The 26,305-nt window shown below is 47.1% G+C and overlaps 1 protein-coding gene and 1 pseudogene across 2 annotated transcripts in view; both read left to right on the forward strand.

Moving 5' to 3' along the window:
• Positions 1 to 26,305, forward strand: part of LOC134927169 (uncharacterized) — a 352,100-nt gene that overhangs the window by 318,513 nt on the left and 7,282 nt on the right. For both annotated transcript variants that reach the window (XM_063921268.1, XM_063921269.1), the window contains 5 exons: positions 10,600 to 10,638; positions 12,183 to 12,224; positions 13,251 to 13,283; positions 17,715 to 17,813; positions 23,560 to 23,734. In XM_063921268.1, the coding sequence (XP_063777338.1) occupies positions 10,600 to 10,638; positions 12,183 to 12,224; positions 13,251 to 13,283; positions 17,715 to 17,813; positions 23,560 to 23,734 (388 nt within the window). The remainder of the gene's footprint in view (positions 1 to 10,599; positions 10,639 to 12,182; positions 12,225 to 13,250; positions 13,284 to 17,714; positions 17,814 to 23,559; positions 23,735 to 26,305) is intronic.
• LOC134930745 (5S ribosomal RNA) lies at positions 2,435 to 2,553 on the forward strand (annotated as a pseudogene).

A 26,305-nucleotide genomic window follows, 5' to 3' on the forward strand; every position in this document is an offset into this window, starting at 1 on the left:
CAGACAATGCGACGGCAGTAGCATACCTAAATCATCAAGGAGGGACTCACAGCAAGAGTCTGATGGAGGAAGTAACTCCCATTCTAAAGTGGGCAGAACTCCATCTCCCAGCATTGTCGGGTGGTCTTCTGTATACCGGCGGTCGGGCTCCCGGCGCTCAGTATACCGGCGCCGGGAGCCCGACCGCCGGCATACCGACACTTATTTTCCCTCGTGGGGGTCCACGACCCCCATAGAGGGAGAATAAAATAGTGTGGCGCGCGTAGCGCGCCACCGTGCCCGTAGCGTGGCGAGCGCAGCGAGCCCGCAAGGGGCTCATTTGCGCTCGCCACACTGTCGGTCAGCCGGCGGTCGGGCTCCCGGCGCCGGTATGCTGGGCGCCGGGAGCCCGACCGCCGGCCAGCCGTAGTGAACCCGCATTGTCAGCAGTATTTGTCCCGGGTGTACTAAATTGGGAAATGGATTTTCTCAGTCGGCACACCATTCAGGAAACCGAATGGGCACTACACCCAGAAGTGTTTCAGACACTGGTGAACAGATGGGGTCTACCGGAGATAGACCTTATGGCGTCTCGTCTAAACAACAAAGTTCCGAGGTACGGATCAAGAACAAGGGACCCAGGAGCAGTCCTGGTAGACGCACTGTCAGTAGAATGGAGGTTTCAGCTGGCATATCTGTTCCCTCCAATATCTCTGTTACCCAGAGTAGTGAGAAAGATAAAACAGGCAAAAGGAGCAATCATTCCATTAGCTCCAGCTTGGCCAAGAAGGCATTGGTACACAGATCTGTGGAGAATGTCCGTGGAAGCACCGATACTGCTCCCTCAACGTCCAGATCTGTTAATGCAGGGTCCTTGTTGTCACAGTCATCTGGATCGCCTGTCTTTGACGGCGTGGCTGTTGAAACCTCTATCTTAGAGGCTAAAGGATTTTCAAAGCAAGTAATCCAAACCATGCTTAAAGCAAGAAAGCCTTCTTCGGCCCGTGTATATCATAGAATATGGCAAGCCTATATTCATTGGTGTTCTGGAAAAAATTACAATCCAAGAGCCTTTAAAGTAGCTAGAATTTTGGATTTTCTGCAGGCAGGATTGGATAAGGGGTTGAAGGTTGCTTCCTTGAGGGTGCAAGTCTCAGCGTTGACTGTATGGTTTCAGCAGAAGATTGCTGACCTACAGGATGTACGTACTTTTTTCCAAGGAGTAGTACATATTCAACCTCCATTTGTTCCTCCAGCAGCTCCCTGGGATTTGAATTTAGTTCTTAAATTTCTCCAGGGTCCTTTGTTTGAACCACTTGAGAGAGCAGATCTTAAGTGGTTAACAGTTAAAGTTCTTTTTTTACTGGCAATGGCGTCAGCCAGAAGAGTGTCAGATTTAGGAGCATTATCATGTAAGTCTCCTTTCCTAAGTTTTTTTCCAGACAGAGCAGTTCTCAGAACGAGATCTAGCCATCTTCCAAAGGTGGTATCAAAGTTTCACCTGAATGAAGAGATTGTAGTCCCAGCTTTTCAGGTATCGGGACTATCTGCGGGAGAAGCGTCACTGGACGTGGTCCGGTCTTTAAAAATCTACATAGATCGTACTAGTGCCATCAGGAAAACAGATTCCCTCTTCATCCTCTGCGGATTCCATAGGAGAGGTTGGCCTGCTAGTAAACAGACGCTGGCGAGATGGCTCCGAATGGTAATATCTGAAGCTTATTCTCATGCAGATCTCCCTATTCCGGCTAATGTCTCTGCACACTCTACACGTAAGGTAGGTCCTTCTTGGGCAGCACAACAGGATGCATCAGCAGAACAGATATGTAAGGCAGCCACATGGTCTTCCATAAACACATTCATCAGACATTATGCCTTGGATACTTTTGCCTCTCATGACGCAGACTTCGGGCGAAAGGTCCTCCTGTGCAATCAGGAGCGTCCCCACCACTAAAATGGCTTTGGGAATCCCAATGTTATCCTGTGGATAATCCTGTGGACCCAGCCAGAGAAATGAACGTTATGGTAAGAACTTACCGTTGATAACGTGATTTCTCTTATGTCCACAGGTATCCACAGGGATCCCACCCGGACGCATCTGATTTGAGGATCTAGACAAACACTAAAAATCTCTTCCTTCTTGTATGGAAGGGTGTGCATGTGTGTTCTTATCGCCTGTACAGGTCTCTACCTAATGTTCCTGCCTATAATCGCTGTGGAAAGAACTGATCTGACTGAGTCAGTGGGCGGGACTATATAGTGGAGGCCCCAATGCATCCTGGGAGGCCAGAAAGCTCGTGACCGTGTTGGTGCCATTTTCGCTGTCGCTCGACAATATCCCAATGTTATCCTGTGGATACCTGTGGACATAAGAGAAATCACGTTATCAACGGTAAGTTCTTACCATAACGTTCATTTCCTATATAGGTGCACTCTCATTGGTGTACACATAAATCTCTACTACCATACCACGCTGTAAGCGCCCGATCTCGTCCGATCTTGGAAGCTAAACAGCGTTGGGCCAGGCCAGTATCAGGAAAGGCGACGACCTGCGAATACCTGGTGTTGTAGAGCAGGAATTTCCTTCTCTATGTGATATAAAACACCAACAGCAGTATCACCACTAATTCTATCCTGTAACTTCTCATCATAGTGTCTACATTATCAGCAGTTTCTTTGACTGACTTATGATGCCCACAAATTTTTCTTGCAATTATGGTTTCTGTATGTAATTCAGGTGTACAATCTTTAGAGTGGTGACTGCTGATTACCATTCTAGTTATTTACGGTTTAAGTGTTTGGATCTCCCTTATAAAATCTTTGACTTGACCAACCCCCGGTTCCATCAATACAGAAACCCTGTACTGGTCAGGGGAAATGGGGGTATGACAGTTCAGTGTCTACAACCTTTCCAAATACTCTTTGAAATAAAGAGACCAGAACAATTTTAATATTTTTTGCTAATTATTAATTTGTGTCATAGATCTTTGGGAAGGGCATTTTCGTTTTAACAATGTTATTAAAAGTTATGTTTTAAGCATCTTATAAATTGTCATATATTAACTTTCTTTCTAAGAGTGCGCCCACACAAGAGCCTTCTGTTTTCTCCCATTGTAAGTCTTGTCCCGTACATGACAACTAAATTTAATGTTTTTGTGTTGGGTATAATGGAGAAAAATAATATTTTTAACCTAAAAAATAAGCCTAGTTAGACACTTTGATATTACGTTCACTTTTTTAAAAACAATAACGTCTTTATGTTAAGTTTAAACAAAAACGTATATGTTAAAACTTGTACAAATGTCCCATACGTGACAGTGGCATGGCCCTAAAGCTGATTATGGGCATAAAATAATCTGAATCCCTCATTGGTATATGCCAGTCACTATTCTATGTTCAAATCACATCAAAGAGTTTTTAAAGTGGCCTTTCCACCTTCACGTGACTTTAACTTATTGGGCGGAATATAATGGAGTCCGGACATGTAGAATGCTGGCTGATTTTGCCTTGTAAACGATTGCCCCTTTAAAAAAATAGTCCAAGTTCGGCCTGCATCCCACACGGCCGCTGAACTGGGACTTCATTACATCCCATCCATTGTCTTAAATCATCCTGCAGCTTTTACTAAATATGTTGCTTTCTTCTGTGATTTTCAACCATGTCTTTAAATCATCAGACAAAACTGTTTTTTTTTTTTGTGGCCCCTGAATGCAACATACAGTAGAGTGTATTCAAAGTTCTGTCATACCCATGGACAAATAACCTTCTACCTGCATATATAAATGTACTAGGTGCTTCATCGCACCCTACGGGCGCTCTTCACACCGTCGCAAGGGGCTACGCCCCCTTAACCCTTGCATGCCTTTCTGGGGTTTAATATTTGTATTATATGGAGTATTACCTGCATTCCTTTGTTAGTGGTTAAATATTGCACAATGAAAGGGCGTGCGATGGTGAAGGAGGCGCAGCCCCTTGCGACGGCGTGAACAGCACCTGCAGGGCACGATGTACAGAATGTAGCGGGTGCGGGGGGGACTGCGGATGGTGTCTGTAGATGCTGCGGGTGAAGGGGAGGCAGAAGTGGGGGTGGGGCCCGGATGGGGAAGGTTCGGGAGGTGCTGCGCGTGGGGGAGGGGCAGAGGAGTGGGGGATGCAGATGGGAGAGGGGTCCGGAGGCACTGCAGGTGGGGGAGGGGCAGGGGTGCCACGGGTCGGAGAGGGGCAGGTGTGGGGATGTTGTGGATGGGTGAAGGGTTCCGGAGGTGCTGTGGGATGGGAAGGGGACCGCAGGCACCATGGGTAGGGTAGGGGCAGGTACGGGTGTTGCAGCGGATGGGAAAGGAGGTCCGGAGGTGCTGCAGGTGGTGGAGGGGCAGGTGCGGGGGTGCCATTGGTGGGGGAGGGGTGGGTGAGGGGGGGACCGCTGATGGAGGAGGGTGTCTGCAGATGCTGCGGGTGGAGGGGGGCAGGTGTGGGGGGAGACATATAAGGGGGGTGAATGGTGGAAGGGGCCTGGAGGTGCTGTGGGTGGTGAAGGGGTGGAGGAGTGGGAGCCACGGGTGGTGTAGGGGGTCTGGAGTCACAGCATGTAAGGGAGGGGTGGAGTGCCACATGTGGTGGAGGGGAAGGTGCGGAGGTGTGGTGCATTGGGGAGAGGTCTGGAGGCGCTGCGAGTACTGTACATGCCATAAAAGGTAGTTGGAGGGTATGCAGTAACAGGGCCAGGACAGGGGTGACAGGGTCAGTACAGGGTTGACGGGGCCAGGACAGGGGTGACAGGGTCAGAACAGGGGTGACGGGGCCAGGACAGGGGTGACGGGGCCAGGACAGGGGTGACAGGGCCAGGACAGAAATGATAGGGACAGGATAGGGGTGACAGGGCCAGGGTAGGGGCGGCAGGACCAGGACAGGGGTGACGGGGCCAGTATAGGGTTGACAGGGCAAGCACAGGGGTGACAGGGCCAGGATAGGGGTAACAGGGCCAGCATAAGGGTGAAAGGGCCAGGATATGGGTGAAAGGGCCAGGATAAGGGTGGCAGGGCAAGGCCAGGGGTGACAGGGACATGACAGAACACAGGGCACGGGAGAGATTGGTATTAGGGACAGAACAGTGGTGACAGACAGATGTGTCTTACCGGAGTCACTGCTGCTGGCTGCTGCTGTTCCACTCCAACCTGTTGGGATCTGCTGCTGCTGGAGACTTGGCATGGCTGACTCTCTCAGGCTGGAGTCCTGCTTCCTCTGCCCGTCAGCATCCCTCCCCCCCTCCTCAGTCACACACCGCAGACCTCGCGCAGCTGCCGGGCACTGTGGTAAGGGGAGACTGGGAGTGACTGGTTAGCCCCCAGGAGATGCTGCGGCTGGAGGAAGGAGGGGGTCATAGCATGCACGTGGCGCGGACCTCACGGCTTCCGGGCACTGTGGTAAGGGGAGACTGGGAGTGACTGGTTAGCTCCCAGGAGACGCTGCTGCTGGAGGGAGGAGGGGGTCGCAGCCTGCAAGCAGCTCGGATTTCTGCAGCGCTACCCGCCAGCTAAAGTGTGCGAATGTGCTGGGCGCACTCCACTGCGGGTGGCAGCGCTGCAGCTAGCGGTGGGGTTGCCGGGGTTGGAGATAACAGAGGCAGTACGGAACCTGCACAGCGGCAGGTGCCCCACTAAACTGCAGCTAAGAAGCGTGGAGTGTGCCAGAAAGTGACGCTCCTCTGCACCAGAGAGACCCTGCTGAGTATGCCGATGTGGGGGGTCAAGTACACAGTGAGCCGGTGCCCGTCTGTCTGTATGACATACCCCCTCACACACCCTCATACCTCCCAAATGTCCCGATTTTCGCGGGACAGTCCCATTTTTTGGGGTCTGTCCCGCTGTCCCACCCGCAGGTCGCAGTGTCGGGCGGTGGGCAGTTGGAAAGCTCCTGTACTCGCTGTTCTGCTTAGCAGAGCAGCGGTGAATAGTGGAGACAGAGGGAGAGGGGGCATCAGGGGGTACGGATTAATGGGGGGGTTCCAGCAGCAGAGCCGGATTAAGGGGGGGGGGGCAAGGGATACGTACCGTTGGCCCCACAGTTTTTGGGGGCCCCCCAGCTGGAGTAGCTCTGTCCCAGCTCTGAAGCTTCCCCGTCCTGCCAGCAACAGCGGCAGCATTGTGCTACAGTCAGCACACGCTGCTGCGTGTTGGCAGGTCTGTGGTGTTGCCTGCTTTCTTCTGCCTGTGCGGGTGTGTAGGGGGGAGCGACAACCTCCTCTGGATTTAGCCCTAGCTGAGGGGCCAAAATCCCATTAAAAATATAAAAATAAAAATCGGAATTTGCATAAGGGGGCGTGGCCGCGCGGTCCGCGATTAGGCCACGCCCCCAACCCACAGCAGGCACAGCAATGAGATAGGGCTCCCCTGTCTCAAGTACCCTGGGCCCCCCGGACTCATAATCAGCCCCTGGGAGCATGCCAGCAGCTCACAGAGCGCTGGGCATGCTCCCTCACTGACGAAAACGGGGACCCTCCCGTGAAGGCACGCCCCCTTTTCGCTGAGTGTGTGTCCCTCCTTCTGCCTGGATAAAGCTCCTGCAGAAAGCTGGGAGGAGTGCACACCTGCCTGTGCCATGCCCATACTATCTGCTTCTGCTCCTAGTCTCCTATAGATTTGGCCAGATCTCTGTGACTCATTTGACTAACTCCGCCCAGTGTTGTGACTCCGCCCAGCGTTAGCAAATGAATCACAAGGTCACAGAATAGGGCTATTATATAGGAGATAGCTATAAAGTAAATAATAAAGTTGAACATTCAAAGCAATATAATTAGTAAAAGTTGCAGCAGGGCTTGTTTAAGAAAAGAAAGTTCTCTGAAGGTCAACATCATGTTTTATACTCTTCTATTTTCTAAAACTTATCCTTGAAAGTTGTACTTATAATCCCAGTACACAGAAGAGACTAACTTAAAATAAGTAACGGATGTATAAGAACATAAAAGGTTATTCTTTGTGAGCTGAGAGAGAAGAGAAAAATATATATTAAATCAGGACAAGAAAAAGTCCTTTTAAATTTTTTTTTTTCATTTAAACTTTGAATGGAACATCCGGGAGAGTATAAAATATGTAAGTTGTATTGTTTGGAGAGATAAAAAAAAGATAGAAAGTTCTCATTCAGTAATAAAACATAATAGATCTTTGTTAATTACTGTGTATGTAGTATGTTGACTTTGGTAGTCCTAACGGTCTTCCTTTGCATATATGGCTTTGGATAGATGCTCCATCCTACCTGCACTTAAGCTGTGAGGGATACAGGTTGTATGGTCTGGGCTAGGGAATGCGGAGAGAAGACACGTATGGTTCATGTTTATCCCAATTATAATAATCTTTTGGTTTCTGACTCACAGCGAACTTGGGGGTAATTCAGACCTGATCTTAGCAGCAAATTTGTTAGCAGTTGGGCAAAACCATGTGCACTGCAGGTGGTGGTGGAAGGGGGGGGGGGGGGGGTGCAGATGTAACATGTGCAGAGAGAGTTAGATTTTGGTGGGGTGTTTTCAAACTAAAATCTAAACTGCAGTGTAAAAATAAAGCAGCCAGTATTTACTCTCTCTGCAAATATTATATCTGCCCCACCTGCAGTGCACATGGTTTTACCCAACTGCTAACAAATTTGCTGCTATGATCAGGTCTGAATTACCCCCTTAAACCAGCTACAAGGAACTCCTAAAATTGAAGGTATTATTATTATTATTATTATTATTATTCCATTTTATTTATGAAGCGCCACAAGTGGTCCATAGCGCTGTGCCCTTGGAATAAATTACCTTAGATTTAGGGTTTGTTATATTTATCACAGCATGGAGAGAGATAAAGTGGAGAGAAATAAAATACTAACAGCTCCTAACTGCCATGTTACGGGTTTTGATCAGGAGACCGGCAGTGAAGATGCAGGCGGTCTAAATCCTGACGGTGGCTTCTCGACAGGTGTTTAGCAGGAAACGAACCTTAATCCTCCCCCTAACCCTCTGTCCCCGCAGCCTAACCCTAACCCTCCCTTCCCACAGCCTAACCCTAACCCTCCCTTCCCGCAGCCTAACCCTAACCCTCCCTTCCCGCAGCCTAACCCTAACCCTCCCTTCCCGCAGCCTAACCCTAACCCTCCCCTCCCGCAGCCTAACCCTAACCCTCCCTTCCCACAGCCTAACCCTCCCTTCCCACAGCCTAACCCTCCTTTCCCGCAGCCTGACCCTAACCCTCCCCTCCCGCAGCCTAACCCTAACCCTCCCTTCCCTCAGCCTAACCCTAACCCTCCCTTCCCACAGCCTAACCCTCCCTTCCCACAGCCTAACCCTCCCTTCCCACAGCCTAACCCTAACCCTCCCTTCCCGCAGCCTAACCCTAACCCTCCCTTCCCGCAGCCTAACCCTAACCCTCCCGTAGCCTAACCCTAACCCTCCCTTCCCACAGCCTAACCCTAACCCTCCCTTCCCACAGCCTAACCCTAACCCTCCCTTCCCGCAGCCTAACCCTAACCCTCCTGTAGCCTAACCCTAACCCTCCCTTCCCGCAGCCTAACCCTAACCCTCCCTTCCCGCAGCCTAACCCTAACCCACCCCTCCCGCAGCATAACCCTAACCCACCCCTCCCGCAGTCTAACCCTCCCTTCCCGCAGCCTAACCCTCCCTTCCCATAGCCTAAAACTAATCTTCCCTAACTACAGCCTAAACCTAATGCACCCCTTGCTGCATAACCCTAACCCCCCTCCTCCCCCCCCAGGCATAACCCTAACCCTCCCCCTAGTGCCTAACCACAACCCTCCCGGGCATACTTACATTTGGGATCCCGACAGTCAGTATTATGGCGCCAGCATTCTGTCCGGTATTGGTAGGGCCGGATTAAGGGCCTCATGGGCTTGGTGTTGAAAATGTTCAAGGGCCTGTTACGAGAAGCAGAGGGGGCGTGACCAATACTGTGTGGGCGTGGCCAGTGCCATGAAGACCTGCTACACTATCAGCACCAATGTCTCCCTAAATATGTAAAAGTACCAAAAAATTCATAATTTTTGTGTGGAAAATAGAAATACACTTTAATGCTTATGATTTATGGGCCTATTTTTATGTGGAGGCCTGGAGCTGTAGCTCCAACCGCGCCGGCATCAAGGCCATCAGGAACCCGAACAATATGACTACATCCCATGCAAAGAATATAACAATTTATTAAAGGGGGTGTGAGTGAACAGGCTTGTGCTGCCCTAGTCTAAATAAGAATAATATTAGTTGTTGTAGAGAAATATTAGGTGTCATGGAGGGATCAACTATATAAGGATACAAGGTTTCAGAACTATGGGTCTGATGCAAAGTTGGGCACATTTTCATCCAATATGCCAATGTGAAATGCATGCAAAATGAGAGTTGCAAGTCCGAGTTGCTTAAGATATGTCTTATGGCCCATACACACTATGCAATATCGTTCACAATCTGAACGTTATTGTTCAGTGCTAAATGATATTGCATAATGTGTATGCATGATCTGACGTACGATGCGCGCTCCCGTGGGTCGCATGTGACGTCGTTCGTCGGATTGCATGCAGTCTTGATGAGGTGATAATGTGTGGTTTTGAACTCCAGTGATGACTTTGTTTCTAAACATGGTTTGTAGTGTGTACACACGATCCGATCTAATATGATATCTTATACAATATCATACGATATTGTATCGTATGGGATCGCATAATGTGTACATAGCATTACTCTGAATGATGAATGTACAGTATGTGTTAAGCTTTAAGAGAATCATGATATGGGAGGGAGACGGGGCATCATCATCAACTAGATGAAACTAACTGGTGTTTTAATGAAGTGATATAGAAAATAAATAAAACCAGTGCATTCCCTCAACCCAAACACACACTATAAGAGGGAGCATGGGTCCCCCATCACAATGGGATTCAGCCCCATCATCTTCAGCATGGGAATAAATTCCCTAGGAAATCAGGTCCACAAAAAAGGTGCCCATTTCCCCCCTTCCCCTAGAAAAAAACACAACCTGCTGCTGCTAGAGTTGGGGTGCCGCCCAACACCACTATTGTAGTTGTTGGGGAAATAAATGGTTAAAGATAGAGCCAAGCATTTTTTGTGTGTGACACTAGTAGTCCTAGTAAGATTTGATTGGTCAGTGTGTGAGATACAGATGGGTCCACATTTATCTTGACTTCTTTGCTGCGCCTAGGCACACCATGGTTTATTAACATAAGCCCTTCATCTATTGTTCTCAGCTGCAATACAATACAGAGAACAATACATCAGGGGATTAAGTCTGACTGACCTGGTTCAATTAATCCCATTAAAGGTCAAGATAAACATGGACCCATCTGTAGCCATTTTGATTGGTTAGCTGCAGCCAGACCTCACGTGGGATCTAGCTGAAATTAACTTCACTGGTACTGTGTCAATGAGGATTATGGCTAAAGTCTAACAATGGACTACAAATATAGTAACTGGGATGTGCTACATAAAACAACTATGAGGTTATTGTTTAGGTACAGTTTTATACTACCAATATTAATGTTTCATATTTACTGTATGCTGTGAGTGCAGTGTTATGGCTTCTGCTAATGTTTTATAAAGTGTAACCCCTGTTTGGTCTATATTTATAGGTGCTGCCAGCGGAGACACCGTGATATCTGCCTCTGGAAGTAGGTTTCCGCAGACACTTTAATATGATTTTGGGCTAATCAATCAAGACCCCTCAGAAATGAAATTCCTCTCTCACTGCTTATCGATAGAAAATCTTCTTTCCTACACTTATAAATTGGCACAGGGTGGCAACGGTAACAGTAGTAGCCTTACAGCTCTCCAGGCCAGGGAGTAGTCCGCCAGTGCACGTGTGAGACGGCTTACCGGGTTCTGCATGCACACTGGTACTGGACACCCAGACTTGGGTTTCCAATTTTACCCCCAAAAGTAAATTAAAGTTTGTTTTTGAAAAAAAAAAAGATAAATAACAAATTAGTGATGGAATTTATTTGGTCAGACAAGAGACCCCGGATCCAATCTTGTATCCTGCAGTGATCCTCTGTGGCCATTGGCCTGGGCAAACCTAATCTCCACAACCATTATAATTTGTCCAGATTAGCTCAGAGTGTGCAATGGCATTCCCCACAAGGCATCAGGGTTTGGGTGGACTTGGACACTTCCGCAGTAGATGGCCATCCTGTATGTTCCTTACTTTGATTACCATACCACCATGGGCCCCAAGTAGCCCGCTCTCATCTTTTACTCTATCATTCCCATACTATTTGGTCACGTATTGTCAAACTGTCCAGTTGGTCTCCCTCACCATCCCCAATTATCCCACTGTGGTGGGGTAACCCTGCTCTCATTCCAGTCTCTCCTGGTTTAACAATTAGAACTCTGGTTACTCTTCACTCTGCCTGGTGAGAATCTCACTCTGTTGGGTAGAAGGGTGAAGGAACTGATTGTATCCCAAAACTTGTCTAAAAGGAAGAATTGGGTTTCATTTGATGTGAATGAGTGGGTGGTTGGACTTACCACTACCTTGCTATTTAGTCTAGTACAGTGGTTCTCAAGCTCGGTCCTCGTGACTCTACACAGTTCACGTTTTCCATGTCACCCGGCGGATGCGCTGTGTATCACCAACTGTCACAGTTCAAAAATCCACAAATGACCTGGAAAACATGAACTGTGTGTGGTCCTGAGGACCGAGTTTGAGAACCTGTAGTCTAGTAGAAGAAGTTCTAGAGAGCCAATAATGGCTGGGCACCTACACAACAATGCTAGTGGTGTCTGTAATTTATTCCAGTGATTTATCCTGCAAGTGGACAGTAAGAATCCTGGACATCTGGCAGAGCTCTGTCTATACGGGGTCCATAGTGTGGAGGACTAAAAGCTGTCTGGACCTCAGTTTGTTTGCGTGGAAGCAAACTCAAAGCAAGAAATGTAGTATACTAATTATAAAAGCCCTTCCTCTGTGCCTCATGCTCGGTGATACAATTGCCTCCCTTTGTGGGAGATTTATCCAACCTTTAAGAGAGCTTCTAACTGTAATTTCATAGACTGTGCTATATAGATTACAGTTGAAGCTGATTGGTTGCTATGGGCAACTTCTCTACTTTATCTCCTTTGAAGGTTTGATACATCGTGGTAAACTAAATATAGCATGTATTGTGATTTATACATATTAGTTCTGAGACCTGATGACAGTGTGTTCTTGTTCCAGCTCCAGGTGATGCAGACAGCAACATAACGCCAGCAGATGAGAGTAAGTAAATGCCATTTATAGCTGCAGCTTTTATTATTAATAATCACTAACAAGCAGTTGTATGGCAGTATCAGCAAAGATGGCGCTGATGAGCAGCCGATTCAGTGTGGGCTGGCAGGATCTGCCAATACAGAGAAGAAAAAGGGTGTGTGACCAGCCTACTGCAGATGCTGCAATGTTGAGACATAGTCCAAGTGGGGCTGGAGCAGTTAGACAGTCCAGGTAGGACTGCAGTCAGAGCCCAGTGTGCCTGGAGGCCAGTGGGGGCTAGGAAGTCAGCGTTCTTACCTGCAGGATGTAGGAAGAACCAGAAAACTCTACAACTGAGGGGTAGATGCACTCAGTCTTGGAGAGAGATAAAGTGGATGGCGATAAAGTACCAACCAAACAGTTCCTGTTATTTTTCAAACACATGGCTGGTACGTTATCTCTCCAGGGCTTAGTACATCTCCCCAGTATTTGAAAAGCTGTGTCAGCCAAGCCTGAGCCTGGGGATAAACCTGCAAGAAGCGGACAAGCCTGTGAGACTAGCTGCCCAATATACTAAGGGGTCAAGCCGTGAGTTAGTGCGCCACATAGGGCTAGGCAGGTTTTGTTTTGTTTCATTTATTCTGACTAGAGTAAAGCAGTATTTAATTTATCTAAGCCTGGAAATCAGCCTGTGGACCCTTATTAACCACCTAGACCAGGCCTGGCCAACCTGTGGCTCTCCAGCTGTTGTAAAACTACAAGTCCCATCATGCTTTGCCACAGTTTTGCTGTGAATGCTAAAACTGTGGCAGGGCATGCTGGGATGTGTAGTTTCACAACATCTGGAGAGCCACAGGTTGGCCAGGCCTGGTCTAGACTCTGCATCCTGGCACTGACCAATCTACCGAGCTAATTACCCCATATTGCCACAAGTGCTATAATCCAATGCCCAAATTATCTTATTCAAAACATCATTCACACCCAGTAACATATGCCAGAGCTTCTTGTGACCTACAGTATCGTAACATGAATGTATTCTGATCTGCTGTATTCCAGGCACTTTCCAACCATCTGACATTACCTCCACAAGTAAGTATGCAAGAGCGGCCATCTGACATTACCCCCACAAGTAAGTATGCAAGTACAGCCACCTGATATAACCCCACAAGTAAGTATGCAAGTACAGACACCTGACATTACCCCCACAAGTGTGCAAGCGCAGTCACCTGACATTACCCCCACAAGTAAGTATGCAAGTACAGTCACCTAATATAACCCCACAAGTAAGTATGCAAGTACAGACACCTGACATTACCCCCACAAGTGTGCAAGCGCAGTCACCTGATATTACCCCCACAAGTAAGTATGCAAGTACAGCCACCTGATATAACCCCACAAGTAAGTATGCAAGTACAGCCACCTGATATAACCCCACAAGTAAGTATGCAAGTACAGCCACCTGATATAACCCCACAAGTAAGTATGCAAGTACAGCCACCTGATATAACCCCACAAGTGTGCAAGAGCAGCCACCTGATATAACCCCACAAGTAAGTATGCAAGTACAGCCACCTGATATAACCCCACAAGTAAGTATGCAAGTACAGCCACCTGATATAACCCCACAAGTGTGCAAGAGCAGCCACCTGACATTACCCCCACAAGTACAGTAAGTATACAAGTGTAACTACCTAAAAAACTAGTTATTCAAGGACTTTGGTTGAATATTATTACATGGTGCTATGTGCAAAATATGTGACTCAGACTATCACATACTAATACCAATTATATTAGTACCATCAATATCATGTGCCTACTGGGTATGCGGTTATCATATTGATCGGGATCCCGGCGGTGACATTACAGGTTCCGGGATCCCGACGGGGCACCATACCGGCAAGGTAGGTGATTCCCCCTCTATGGGTGTTCACGACACCCATGGAGGGAGAATAGAACCTGTGGCGAGCGCAGCGAGCCCGCAAGGGACCTAGTTGCGCTCGCCCCCCTGCCGTCATTCCACCGCTCGGGATGCCGATGTCTGTATACTGACATTCCACGTCCTGTGCGGCGGTAAATCATACCGAACCCGCCTACTGTACTGTAAGTCTGAAATACGATATTCCAAGCCTAAAATGTGTATATATATATATATATATATATATATATATATATATATATATATATACACACACACACGTACAGTACATTATATTAGTATTATAAAATTCTGCTGACATTCCTAACTTTAGTTATATTTTACGGTGCTTTATTAAATTGAAGAACCAAGGCCCAAATGTATTAAGCCTTAAAAAGTGATAACGTGGGGACAGATAAAAAGTGATAAAGTAACAGCCAATCAGCTCCTAACTGCCATGTCAAAGGCTGGGTTTGAAAAATGACAGTTAGGAGCTGATTGGCTGGTACTTTATCTCTCTTTGGGCGGGATGTATTAACATACATCTCCGCCCATCACAGCGATGTTAATCAAATATGTACTAACATATGCGGTCAATATCGCAATGCGGTGAAGGAGGCCCCCTACGATACCTGTGAGGTAGTGTGCGGGGGTCTCCATCATCTCCCAGGGGTCTCCACACTGCCCGCACGCCGGGAAGCAGCAGCAGGCTATCCCCGCTGCCTCCTCCTCCTCCCTGCACCCAGAAGGACCACCGGCAGCGTCGCTAGGGGGGAGGAGGAGATTACCTTCCGGGACCAGGGCTGCCTGGAGGAAGGTATGCCTGGGGAGAGGTGGGTCGGCATCTGCGGCGGGGGTCAGCGGAGGTGGCGGGTTGCGGTGGTCAGTGATAAGAAGCCCATAGACTTCTATAGGGTATCACCATCCAAAGACAGCGATACCCTGGGCGGCAAAAACCCGGCGGCCGGGTCTCAATACATTTGAAAATGCGGTAAACCCCCCCAAAACGGGAGTTTTACCGCATTTTTCCCTTAGTACATCCCGCCCTTTGGTGGTTATTGAGAGTTGGTTGCGGATTTTGCTATTTTAGCAGGAAACGGAGGTCGGCCCCCGAAAACGCCCATGACACGCCTGCGTTTCCTGGTACACCCCCCCAACGCCCACGGATGCCTGCTGTCTTTCAATCATGATGCGATCGCATCTTTCCGGAATGCGATTGGATAATGATTTATTGTGCATGCGCGCTGCAGCCGCTGTGTGTGCGCAGATGGCCAAAAAGCAGCCGTTTGTGCGAATTTAGTGGCCGCATCCATTTCTGAATAAAGCCCTTTATCCGTCTCCACTTTATCACTTTTTAAGGCTTGATACATTTGGGTCTATATATTTAGTGCTTAAGTCAGGAACAATACAATAAATATATTTTTAAGTAGCTGGAAACTTTCTTTTGCTATTTAATCTTAATGAAATTTGATAAATCCTTGGTCATTTGTTGTTTTAGAGATTTAAAAAAAAGAGTTTAAGTTATTGTACCGTCGTCTCATAAACAAGATGTGAGTTAAGGACAGTTATTTATAGTCTCATAACGCTCCATAGAAAATGACACAAAAAGGCAAGAAAAGAACAAGACGTTTTCATTCTTTTTATAAATATGTCTTTATTTAAAAAACAAAACAAAAAAAATCTATCTTAACAACATTTAGGGACATATTCATCACCAATCACAGTAAGCAGCTGTTATGTGATAATTACAGCCCACGTCGCAATGCGGTAATGATACAGTAATTACTGCTTGCTGTTACCATTTTGTAGGTGCTAAGACCGAGCTTCCAAAAAGACCCTACCCGTATCACTTTGCAACTGGGCCTGGACCGATCTATCGGCCTGTACATGTATCAGTAGGGCTGGCGGAGAGGGATCCACTGGGTATCTCTCCAAAGAAATATGTGATGCAGTAGCTGATAGGCTACCGTGGGCTAACACCATCTGAAGATGGCATTAGCTGCCAGAGGCCAAGCTCCAGAATACTTAGTAAATCTGATATTTTAGCAGCCCCCATTGAACCCTACGGAGGCTGCTTTTAGAGACAGAGGGCCTAATTCAGAGTTGATCGAAGCAGCAAATTTGTTAGCAGTTGTGAAAAACCATGGCCCTCATTCCGAGTTGATGGCTCGCTAGCTGCTTTTAGCAGCAGTGCAAACGCTAGGCCGCCTCCCTCTGGGAGTGTATCTTAGCAGAAGTACGAACAAAAGGATTGCACCGCTGCTGCAAAATATTTTCGAGCAGTTTCTGAGTAGCTCCAGACCTACTCCTATAGCTTGCGATCAATTCAGACTATTTAGTTCCTGTTTTGACGTCATGAACACGCCCTGCGTTCGCCCAGCCACGCCCGCGTTTTCGCAGGCACGCCTGCATTTGTATCTGACACGCCTGTGTTTATCAGCACACTCCCTGAAAACAGTCAGTTACCTCCCAGAAACACCCACTTCCTGTCAATCACTCTGCGCCCAGCAGTGCGACTGAAAAGCGCCTCTAGACCTTGTGTAAAACTAAATTGTTTGGTGTGAAAGTACGCGGCGTGTGCGCATTGCGTACCATGTGCATGCGCAGAAATGCCGATTTTTAGCCTGATCGCTGCGCTGCGCACAACGACAGCTAGTGATCAACTCGGAATGACCCCCCATGTGCAGTGCAGCGGGGGGGGGCAGAAATAACATGTGCAAAGAGAGTTAGATTTGGGTGGGGTGTGTTTAAACTGAAATCTAAATTGCAGTGTAAAAATGAAGCAGTCAGTATTTACTCTGCACAGATACAATGGGGGGTCATTCCGAGTTGATCGCTAGCTGAATTTGTTCGCTGCACAGCGATCAGGCTAAAAAATGGCAGTTCTGCGCATGTGGAGAATTGCGCACGCACGACGTACAGGCACAACGAACGATGTAGTTTTGCACAGGGTCTAGTGATGCATTTCAGTCGCACTGCTTGCCGCAGAGTGATTTACATGAAGTGGGCGTTTCTGGGTGGCAACTGACCGTTTTCATGGGAGTGCTTAGAAAAACGCAGGTGTGGCTGGGCGGCTTTGTGACGTCAAATCCGGAACTGAATAGTCTGAAGTGATCACAAGCGCTGAGTAGGTTCTGAGCTACTCTGAAACTACACAAAAATGTTTTGCAGGCGCTCTGCGATACAACCGTTCGCACTTCTGCTAAGCTAGAATACACTCCCAGTGGGAGGCGGCATAGTGTTTGCACAGCTGCTAAAACTAGCTAGCGAGCGATCAACTCGGAATGACCCCCATGGTTTTGCTCAACTGCTAACAAATTTGCTGCTGCGATCAACTCTGATTTACCCCCAGAATTTGGAGGGACTGCAACAGATAACGAAGAAACCATATCTCAGATATCTGCCTCGGACCCTCCTTTTTAAATACTAGGGATGTTTAATTATTGCAGGGAACCCCCCAAAACCGCCTGATTTCCAGCAATAAACCTTTAATAATTACGCCGCTTAGAAAGAAAAGACTATTTGGCATTTTTTCATTTTGATGAGGAGTTTGGTCATGTCACACAGTATGTAGGGAATTATAACCTATAACGATCTTATTTCAGAGTCAGATTTGAAATTAGCAGAAGAAAGTACACAGGATTCTGCCGCATCCCCCCTGTCTGCTGCGACACGCAGCCACGCTCCGGAATCAATAGAACAAGGTAAGTGGCCAACAAGGTAGACACTGCTATATATATACAACTACAAGTATATGTATGTACGGTTTTATTACATTAGATCAAGGGGGAAATGAGTATGGACTGCCAGAATGGATACAACTCCAGGCTGGACACAGCAGAGACAATAGGCCAGGCATTTCCAACCGCGTTCCTCAAGGCACACCAACAGTGCAGGTTTTAGTGATATCCAGGCTTCAGCACAGGTGACTTAATTAGTAGCTCAGTGATTTTGATTTAACCATCTGTGCTGCAGCCTGGATATCACTAAAACCTGCACTGTTGGTGTGCCTTGAGGACCGTGGTTGGGAATGCCTGCTCTACAGTGACGACAGCTAAGTCTACTTATCGTTCCGTTTTTTACTTCCTTATGTGACCAGCTGCATCTCTGCTGTCTGACGACATATGGCTGCCGTAATACTACCTAAAGCTGCTAGACCTCTTCATCTCCTGCCCTTCAGGAGTCACCATCCAATCTATCTCACCGCCAACGTACCAAAATGTCCTCAGTCTCTGCCTTATTGTCACAATTAAGTCCACCCCCCAGTTATTCTCCACGCCCAGTCTGTCTACAAGCCATCACCTCAATCCTGTACATACTGCTAGTATACTTCCTTTTCTTACATGTAACCGAGACCTCTGAATTCTAAGATATTGTATGGGATTTAAATCAGGTTACTGCTATCATTCAGGGTGCTGGGGGAAACAATTTTTTTTTTTTCCTTGCTCAGAAATACCCCTCCCTTTCAAGCACCTGAATGATATCACTAAGCTAATTGAGCATCTGCCACTATATATGTCTGTTGTGAGAGGCAGAGAGGTTCCTGCATTAGGAGGAGGTGCAGGCCCTGACATGCCATATGGAGCATTATGGGGTTGCTCCAAGGTAGGTAGCTCTTAGCTTAGATATATTTAAGTAAGGAGCCATTATCATGTGGCTCCTTGCTGGTTAAATATAGACCCAGATTGGGTTAATGAAGGTGTGGGATGTGGTGCCCCTGAATTGGCGGAGCTGGATGGCTTTAGTGTGGCATACCCTGATATTAACACTTATCACATACTATTTTCTTCAACACTATTTCTTATTTTAATTACATCTGATTTTTTTTGTATCACTTTCTCTATAGCTTCGGCTTCTTAAACACTAATGTATTAACTTTAGAGTTTTTTCACTGGTATGCTGCCCTGGGCTGTCTGGCTTATGCGTATTTTTTTGGGTGCCACGCCCTGCACCTAGATATAGCGCTAGGGTCCCCAATATATATATAGAGAGAGGCCTTGACGCGGCTTGGGGGCTTACACATACATTTGCGCAGATATATGTAACCGAGATCTCTGAATTCTAAGTTATTGTATGGGATTTAAATCTGGTTGCTGTTATCATTCAGGGTGCTGGGGGAAACCAAACGTTTTTTTCTTCCTTTTCTTACCTAAGATGCAATCAAACTCTTCTTCATTCTCCCTGCGACCTTTCCCTTTGTGGTGCTTGCAGCAAACCCAGATTCAGCCCAACCTAAATGTCGCAGCCAGACTGATCTTACTCTACTGCCAGTCCCTATCCGCTGCAGCTCACTGACTCACCACATCCTACAGAGTCCAATTCAAGTTACTTATCCTTCGCTACATAGCCCTCTATATCGTCACCCCTCATACATCAGCTTGAAGAAGAAAAAAAAGCTATATGCATGGTACTTCACTGCCCTATGTGGGTACAAAACAATAAATACAGTAATTGTTAGGACCTGTCTTTAACACTGGTAATCTGCGTATATCTAGCAAAAAGTTTATATTTTTATCAAAACATTTAAGAAAGATAGATTGCAACCTGCTGTCAAGGATTCCCAAGTTTGCAGATATAGAGACCTGTAACTGCATTTAAACAGGTTGGGCACAATTGGTCAACAGTCACCATGGGGCTTATGCATCATCGCTTGGAGAGAGATAAAGTATCAACTAATCAGCTCGCTGCTGTCATTTTTCAAACAGTCTGTAAAGTGACAGTTAATAGCGGATTGGTTGGTACTTTGCGGTCTATTTACTAAGCCTTGGAGAGAGATAAAGTACCAGCCAATAAGTTCCTAACTGCCCGTGTTACAGGCTGTGTTTGAAAAATGACAGGAGCTGATTGCATGGTACTTTACCTCTCTCCACGGCTTCATAAATAGACCCCTTTATCTCTCTCCCCTTTATCTCTCTCCAAGTGTTGATGCATCTGCCCCCATGTCGGCATTCATCATTTCTGCTTGGATAGGTCGGCACAATGACCTGTCAACAAACGGTCCCTGGTAGTGTAGCAGTGTCTTACCTTGTCCCGGCTGCTGCAGTGGCTCCAGTGCCTTCTTCTGGTTCCTGGCGGTCATGTGAGAATCCATTCCATGCGTGATGTCGCAGCAGCAGTGTTCCGGTGACTATTTTCCCCACTATCCCTAATCCCCACAGCCTAACCCTCCCGACATGGCTACTGTTGACTTTCTGACCGGTTACCAGTTAATTAGTGCTAAAAAAAGATTTTATATATATATATATATATATATATATAATGTTTTGGTTTTAATATAATATGAAGTCATTGAACACACTAATAAGGTCAGTTTAACACCATTATATACTCAGTTCAGCCATAGAACATAGGGGGTAATTCTGAGTTGATCGCAGCAGGATTTTTGTTAGCAGTTGGGCAAAACCATGTGCACTGCAGGGGAGGCAGATATAACATGTGCAGAGAGAGTTAGATTTGTGTGGGGTGTGTTCAATCTGCAATCTAAATTGCAGTGTAAAAATAAAGCAGCCAGTATTTACCCTGCACAGAAACAAAATAATCCACCCAAATCTAACTCTCTCTACACATGTTATATCTGCCTCCCCTGCAGTGCACATGGTTTTGCCCAACTGCTTACAAAAATCCTGCTGCGATCAACTCAGAATTACCCCCATAATACAAGTGATCATCGGAACTTAAACATCCAAACTCTGGATGAAACGGTCTATAGAATATCCTGGAGAGATGGAGGCTGGGATATTCTTATGGCCGCAGGGAAGAGCAGAGGAACAGATAAGGTGACATTACCGTCCAGTAACTATATATAGCACAGCCAGCATCCAGCCAGGGAGAGCGCAGGAGAAACATTAGAGGGCGGCAGGAGATCGCCCAGCCCGTACCTCGGGGAGAACCTGCCTTATAAGTGACATTAATTAGAGGCTCATCACAGATCTCTTGCACACCCTGCCAAGTGCAGGACCAGTAATTGGACACTTAATTGCTTAAAAAAATAAAAAGTAACATGGTAACACTTGATTTAGCGATAAAATGATAGTTCTATAACTATATATTTACCAGGTATGCATTTGCTGACATTGGACGTCACTCAGAGATAGGAATAACCACAGTTAGATGGTGCAATTAGTGGAGGGGGCTGTTTGCGTGTTTCGGTGTTAATTTAAAATGTGAGGACAGCTTTAGAGTGGGGAGGGGGGGACATCCGATATCACCCCCATATTGCAGTAATAAAGCTGCTCACTGATTGCATGTTACATCCAAAATCAAAATAAAAAGTGGCTCACAGTGTACCAGAGACGCCGAGCTGCGACCTGTGGCCCATGCCGTACTCGCGTACAAAGACGCAGATGAAGCACAACGGAACCCAGCCTCAAGAAAAGTCGCGGCTGCTGGAATTGGTGCCCTTCTTACACCGATTCAGACTCAGTGGCGGATTCAGAGCTGGGCGCTTATGGCGCAGCTGCTACTGCTTTGTACGCGGCGGCTGTGTGAGATGATGCAAAAGCCGCAGGAGACATCTTAAGTGAAAAGACGCCAACTGACAGCTCCCCTGATTGCTGGTGCATCCGGTCAACTGCGTGACCATTGGACATGTAGTAACCCGTCAGGTTGTCTGGCAAAATCACACTGACGGGTCAGAGGACATACACCTATAAAATGGGGCTGACATGCCCCTTATCTTCTGGAACAATCTCTGTCGCTGTCCCAAATGTGGAGATTTATGTCTGTCTCTCTCCACTCCAATCTGTCCTCCATACTGCTGCCCGGCTCATCTTCCTCTCCAGATGTACTACTACCACCACCTCCCCTCTCATACAAGCCCTGCTCTGGCTCCCCATCAGAACCCATTTAAGCTTCTCACACTCAGGGGCAGATTTATTAAGCCTAGCGAAGTGATAAAGTGGAAGGTGATAACGTATCAGTCAATCAGCTTCTAACTGTCATTTTTAAAACCCAGCCTGTGACATGGCAGTTAGGATCTGATTGGCTGGTCCTTTTTCACCTTCCACTGTATCACTTCACCAAGCTTAATAAATCTGCCCCTCACAAAGCCCTCACCCACTCCTCTCCCATTTACATATCTGACCTCCTCTCTCTTCACACTCCCGCCTGTCCTCTTCACTCAACAAATGCACGCCGACTTTCCAGGGCCGGTGCAAGGTCTTTTGGCGCCCTAGGCAAAACTTCAGCCTACTGCCCCTAACCACCACCAGTTCCCAGCCCTGTGCGATTAATAAGTTCCACAGCCACCACATGCATCAAGTACAACAAGGATGTTACTTTCAGACCCAGATCCCAGCACCCTAGCCAGCTTCCTAATGGTAGAGCCAGCCCTGCGCCTCTCCTGCCTACTGATGACTTCCTCCCACTCCCACCTCCAAGATTTTGGCCGTTAGCTCCCTATCTCTGGAATTTTCTCCCTCTCCCTATCATACTGTCCACCTCTCTACAAAACTTCAAACAGCTTTCAAGATCCACTCCTTAATCAAACCCAGCCAAATCTCATCCTAACCCTCTATCCCACACTCACTACCCCATCTGTGTCACCCGTCAGTCTACCCCTCCCCTTTAGAATGTAAGCTCTCACGAGCAGGGCCCTCTTCCCTAATGTGCTTTGGCTTCTCTTACTTATACTCATCTACTTCACACTCTCTACAACGGCACCTAACTTGTAAATTTAAAGCAGAAATGCCATTCACATCAGAACACAGCACGATTTACCTTGCACAATGGGGGTAATTCCAAGTTGATTGCAGCAGGAAATTTTTTAGCAGTTGGGCAAAACCATGTGCACTGCAGGGGGAGGCAGATATAACATGTGCAGAGAGAGTTAGATGTGGGTGGGTTATTTTGTTTTTGTGCAGGGTAAATACTGGCTGCTTTATTTTTACACTGCAATTTAGATTGCAGATTGAACTCACCACATCCAAATCTAACTCTCTCTGCACATGTTATATCTGCCTCCCCTGCAGTGCACATGGTTTTGCCCAACTGCTAAAAAATTTCCTGCTGCTATCAACTTGGAATTACCCCCAATATTGCTGCTTTACATTTCCTGCTTAAACCCACCGAGAAGCAGTGGAATTTGTAAGTTGACTCTAAAAGATAGAAGCGCTTGTGATTTGTTTAAGAAATGCTCATACCTAAAAAAGAAAACGGTTAGTTAAAATGAATACAGCTCTTTTGGGTGCTATGTGGAGGTATTTTGTAGGTTTTTTTTTTTAATTGCTGGGGGTTCCGTATTGGTAATCCAGGTTATTACTGGCCAATGATTAGCTGTCCCTAGCTCTCACTACCTTCTGTGAGCCGCCAATCGCAGCTCACTAGTGGCGTCCCGGCTCTGGTTCCCTCCTGCAATGAGTTGCGGTGTCCGTTCGTTTTGAGATCGGCGCCAGGGAGGGCCCGGGAGGGCCAGTAAATAATGCAAACCACTTTCTCTCTCTCTTCTGTAAGTGTGTGACAGGTTTCACTTCCACAAACTGAAAGACGACGGAAATGTGATGAGCGAGTTACCGCTGCTGGGGGAAATGCTGTACTGTCTGACGGGCCGGTGTCCCGAGGAGTTTGAATCGTACGGCTGCTACTGTGGACATGAAGGGAAAGGGAACCCGCGGGATGTATTGGACAGGTAACACTTCAAAGACCATTTAATATAAACCAATCTATACGAATAGGCTCCTTGAAACATCGAAAATACTGTATGTCACTGAAACAATGTGCACCACTTGAAATGTCTTTGGGGTCTATGTACTAATCCTTGGAAAGAGATAAATTGGAAGTAGATAAAGTACCAGCCAATCAGCTCCTGCCATGTCAAAGGCTGCGTTTGACAAATGACAAGAGCTGGTTAGTTGGTAGTATCTCAGTCCACTTTATCTCTCTCCAAGGCTTAATAAATAGATCCCTTAGATCCTAAATGGTCATTGCAGTGTTCATTTTATAGACTTATTGGGGAAGAGGGCAGGGCCAGACTGGCCCACAGGGGTACCAGGGAAACCACCGGTAGGCCCCACTCTTTCCTCAAGGGATCAGGCTCCAGACTGTGCACTTGTATTATACATGGTAGATATGTTGCATTATATTGCACTAGACTATTGTGTATTTCAAGCCTCTGTGGAGGCTGGCCACACCCCCTTTGTAGGCTGGCCACACCCTTAAGTATGGGCCCCTATCACTGCATTCCCCCGGTGGGCCCTTCATGCCCCAGTCCGACACCGGAAGAGAGGTAGAATAGATCAAACCTTCCAAATATGACAAGTAGAGGCATTACCCATAGTGACCAATTACATTCTAGCTATCATTTTATAGACTGTACTTGGTAAATGATAGCTAGAATCGGATTGGTTGCTATAAGCAACACCTCTAGTTGTCTTCCTTAGAAGGTATGATAAATATCCCCCCCACGGACAAGTAGTGGATGCTTCCTCTCAGGTCTTCTTAGTCACTCCAGTCAACGTAATCTGAGCTCAACACAAGTGTTATCCCTATCCAGCCTCCTGTGGCAGAAGAGCTGACTACTGATGGGCCTCCGGGAGCGGAAACCCCATAAACGCCACAGATTCTGACCACCAGCGAGGAGCTATGGAAAATATGTAAAAAAAAAAAAAAAAATGACATGGAAAAAAAAATAAGATTTTACTTACCGGTAAATCTATTTCTCGTAGTCCGTAGTGGATGCTGGGGACTCCGTAAGGACCATGGGGAATAGACGGGCTCCGCAGGAGACATGGGCACTTTAAGAAAGAATTTAGATTCTGGTGTGCTCTGGCTCCTCCCTCTTTGTCCCTCCTCCAGACCTCAGTTAGAGAAACTGTGCCCGGAAGAGCTGACAGTACAAGGAAAGGATTTTGGTAATCCAGGGCAAGATTCATACCAGCCACACCAATCACACCGTATAGCTTGAGATAAACATACCCAGTCAACAGTATGAACAACAACAGAGCAACAGGTCAACCCTGATGCAACCATAACATAACCCTTATTTAAGCAATAACTATATACAAGCATTGCAGAAGAAGTCCGCACTTGGGACGGGCGCCCAGCATCCACTACGGACTACGAGAAATAGATTTACCGGTAAGTAAAATCTTATTTTCTCTAACGTCCTAGTGGATGCTGGGGACTCCGTAAGGACCATGGGGATTATACCAAAGCTCCCAAACGGGCGGGAGAGTGTGGATGACTCTGCAGCACCGATTGAGCAAACACAGGTCCTCCTCGGCCAGAGTATCAAACTTGTAGAACTTTGCAAAAGTGTTCGAACCTGACCAAGTAGCCGCTCGGCAATGCTGTAATGCCGAGACCCCTCGGGCAGCCGCCCAAGAAGAGCCCACCTTCCTAATGGAATGGGCCTTAACTGATTTTGGCAGCGGCAATCCAGCCGCAGAATGAGCCTGCTGAATCGTGTTAGAGATCCAGCGAACAATAGTTTGCCTTGAAGCAGGAGCACCAAGCTTGTTGGAAGCATACAGGATTAACAAAGACTCTGTTTTCCTGACCCTAGCCGTTCTGGCTACATAAACCTTCAAAGCCCTGACCACATCAAGCAACTCGGAATCCTCCAAGTCAGTAGTAGCCACAGGCACCACAATAGGTTGGTTTATATGAAAGGATGAAACCACTTTCGGCAAGAATTGTGGACGGGTCCGCAATTCTGCTCTATCCGCATGGAAAACCAGATAGGGGCTTTTATGTGACAAAGCCGCCAACTCTGACACACGCCTAGCCGAAGCCAAGGCTAACAGCATGACCACCTTACACGTGAGATATTTCAATTCCACCGTTTTGAGTGGTTCAAACCAGTGGGATTTCAGGAAACTCAACACCACATTAAGATCCCAAGGTGCCACTGGAGGCACAAAAAGGGCGGAATATGCAGCACTCCCTTTACAAACGTCTGAACTTCAGGTAGAGAAGCCAGCACTTTTTGAAAGAAAATGGATAGGGCCGAAATCTGGACCTTAATGGAACCCAATTTTAGGCCCAAATTCACTCCGGACTGTAGGAAGTGGAGGAAACGGCCCAGCTGGAATTCCTCCGTAGGAGCATTTCTGGCCTCACACCAGGAAACATATTTTCTCCATATACGGTGATAATGTTGAGCTGTCACGTCCTTCCTAGCCTTTATCAGCGTAGGAATGACCTCCTCCGGAATGCCTTTCTCCGCTAGGATCCGGCATTCAACCGCCATGCTGTCAAA

Source organism: Pseudophryne corroboree, chromosome 5 (genome assembly GCF_028390025.1).
Source record: "Pseudophryne corroboree isolate aPseCor3 chromosome 5, aPseCor3.hap2, whole genome shotgun sequence".
NCBI lineage: Eukaryota > Metazoa > Chordata > Amphibia > Anura > Myobatrachidae > Pseudophryne > Pseudophryne corroboree.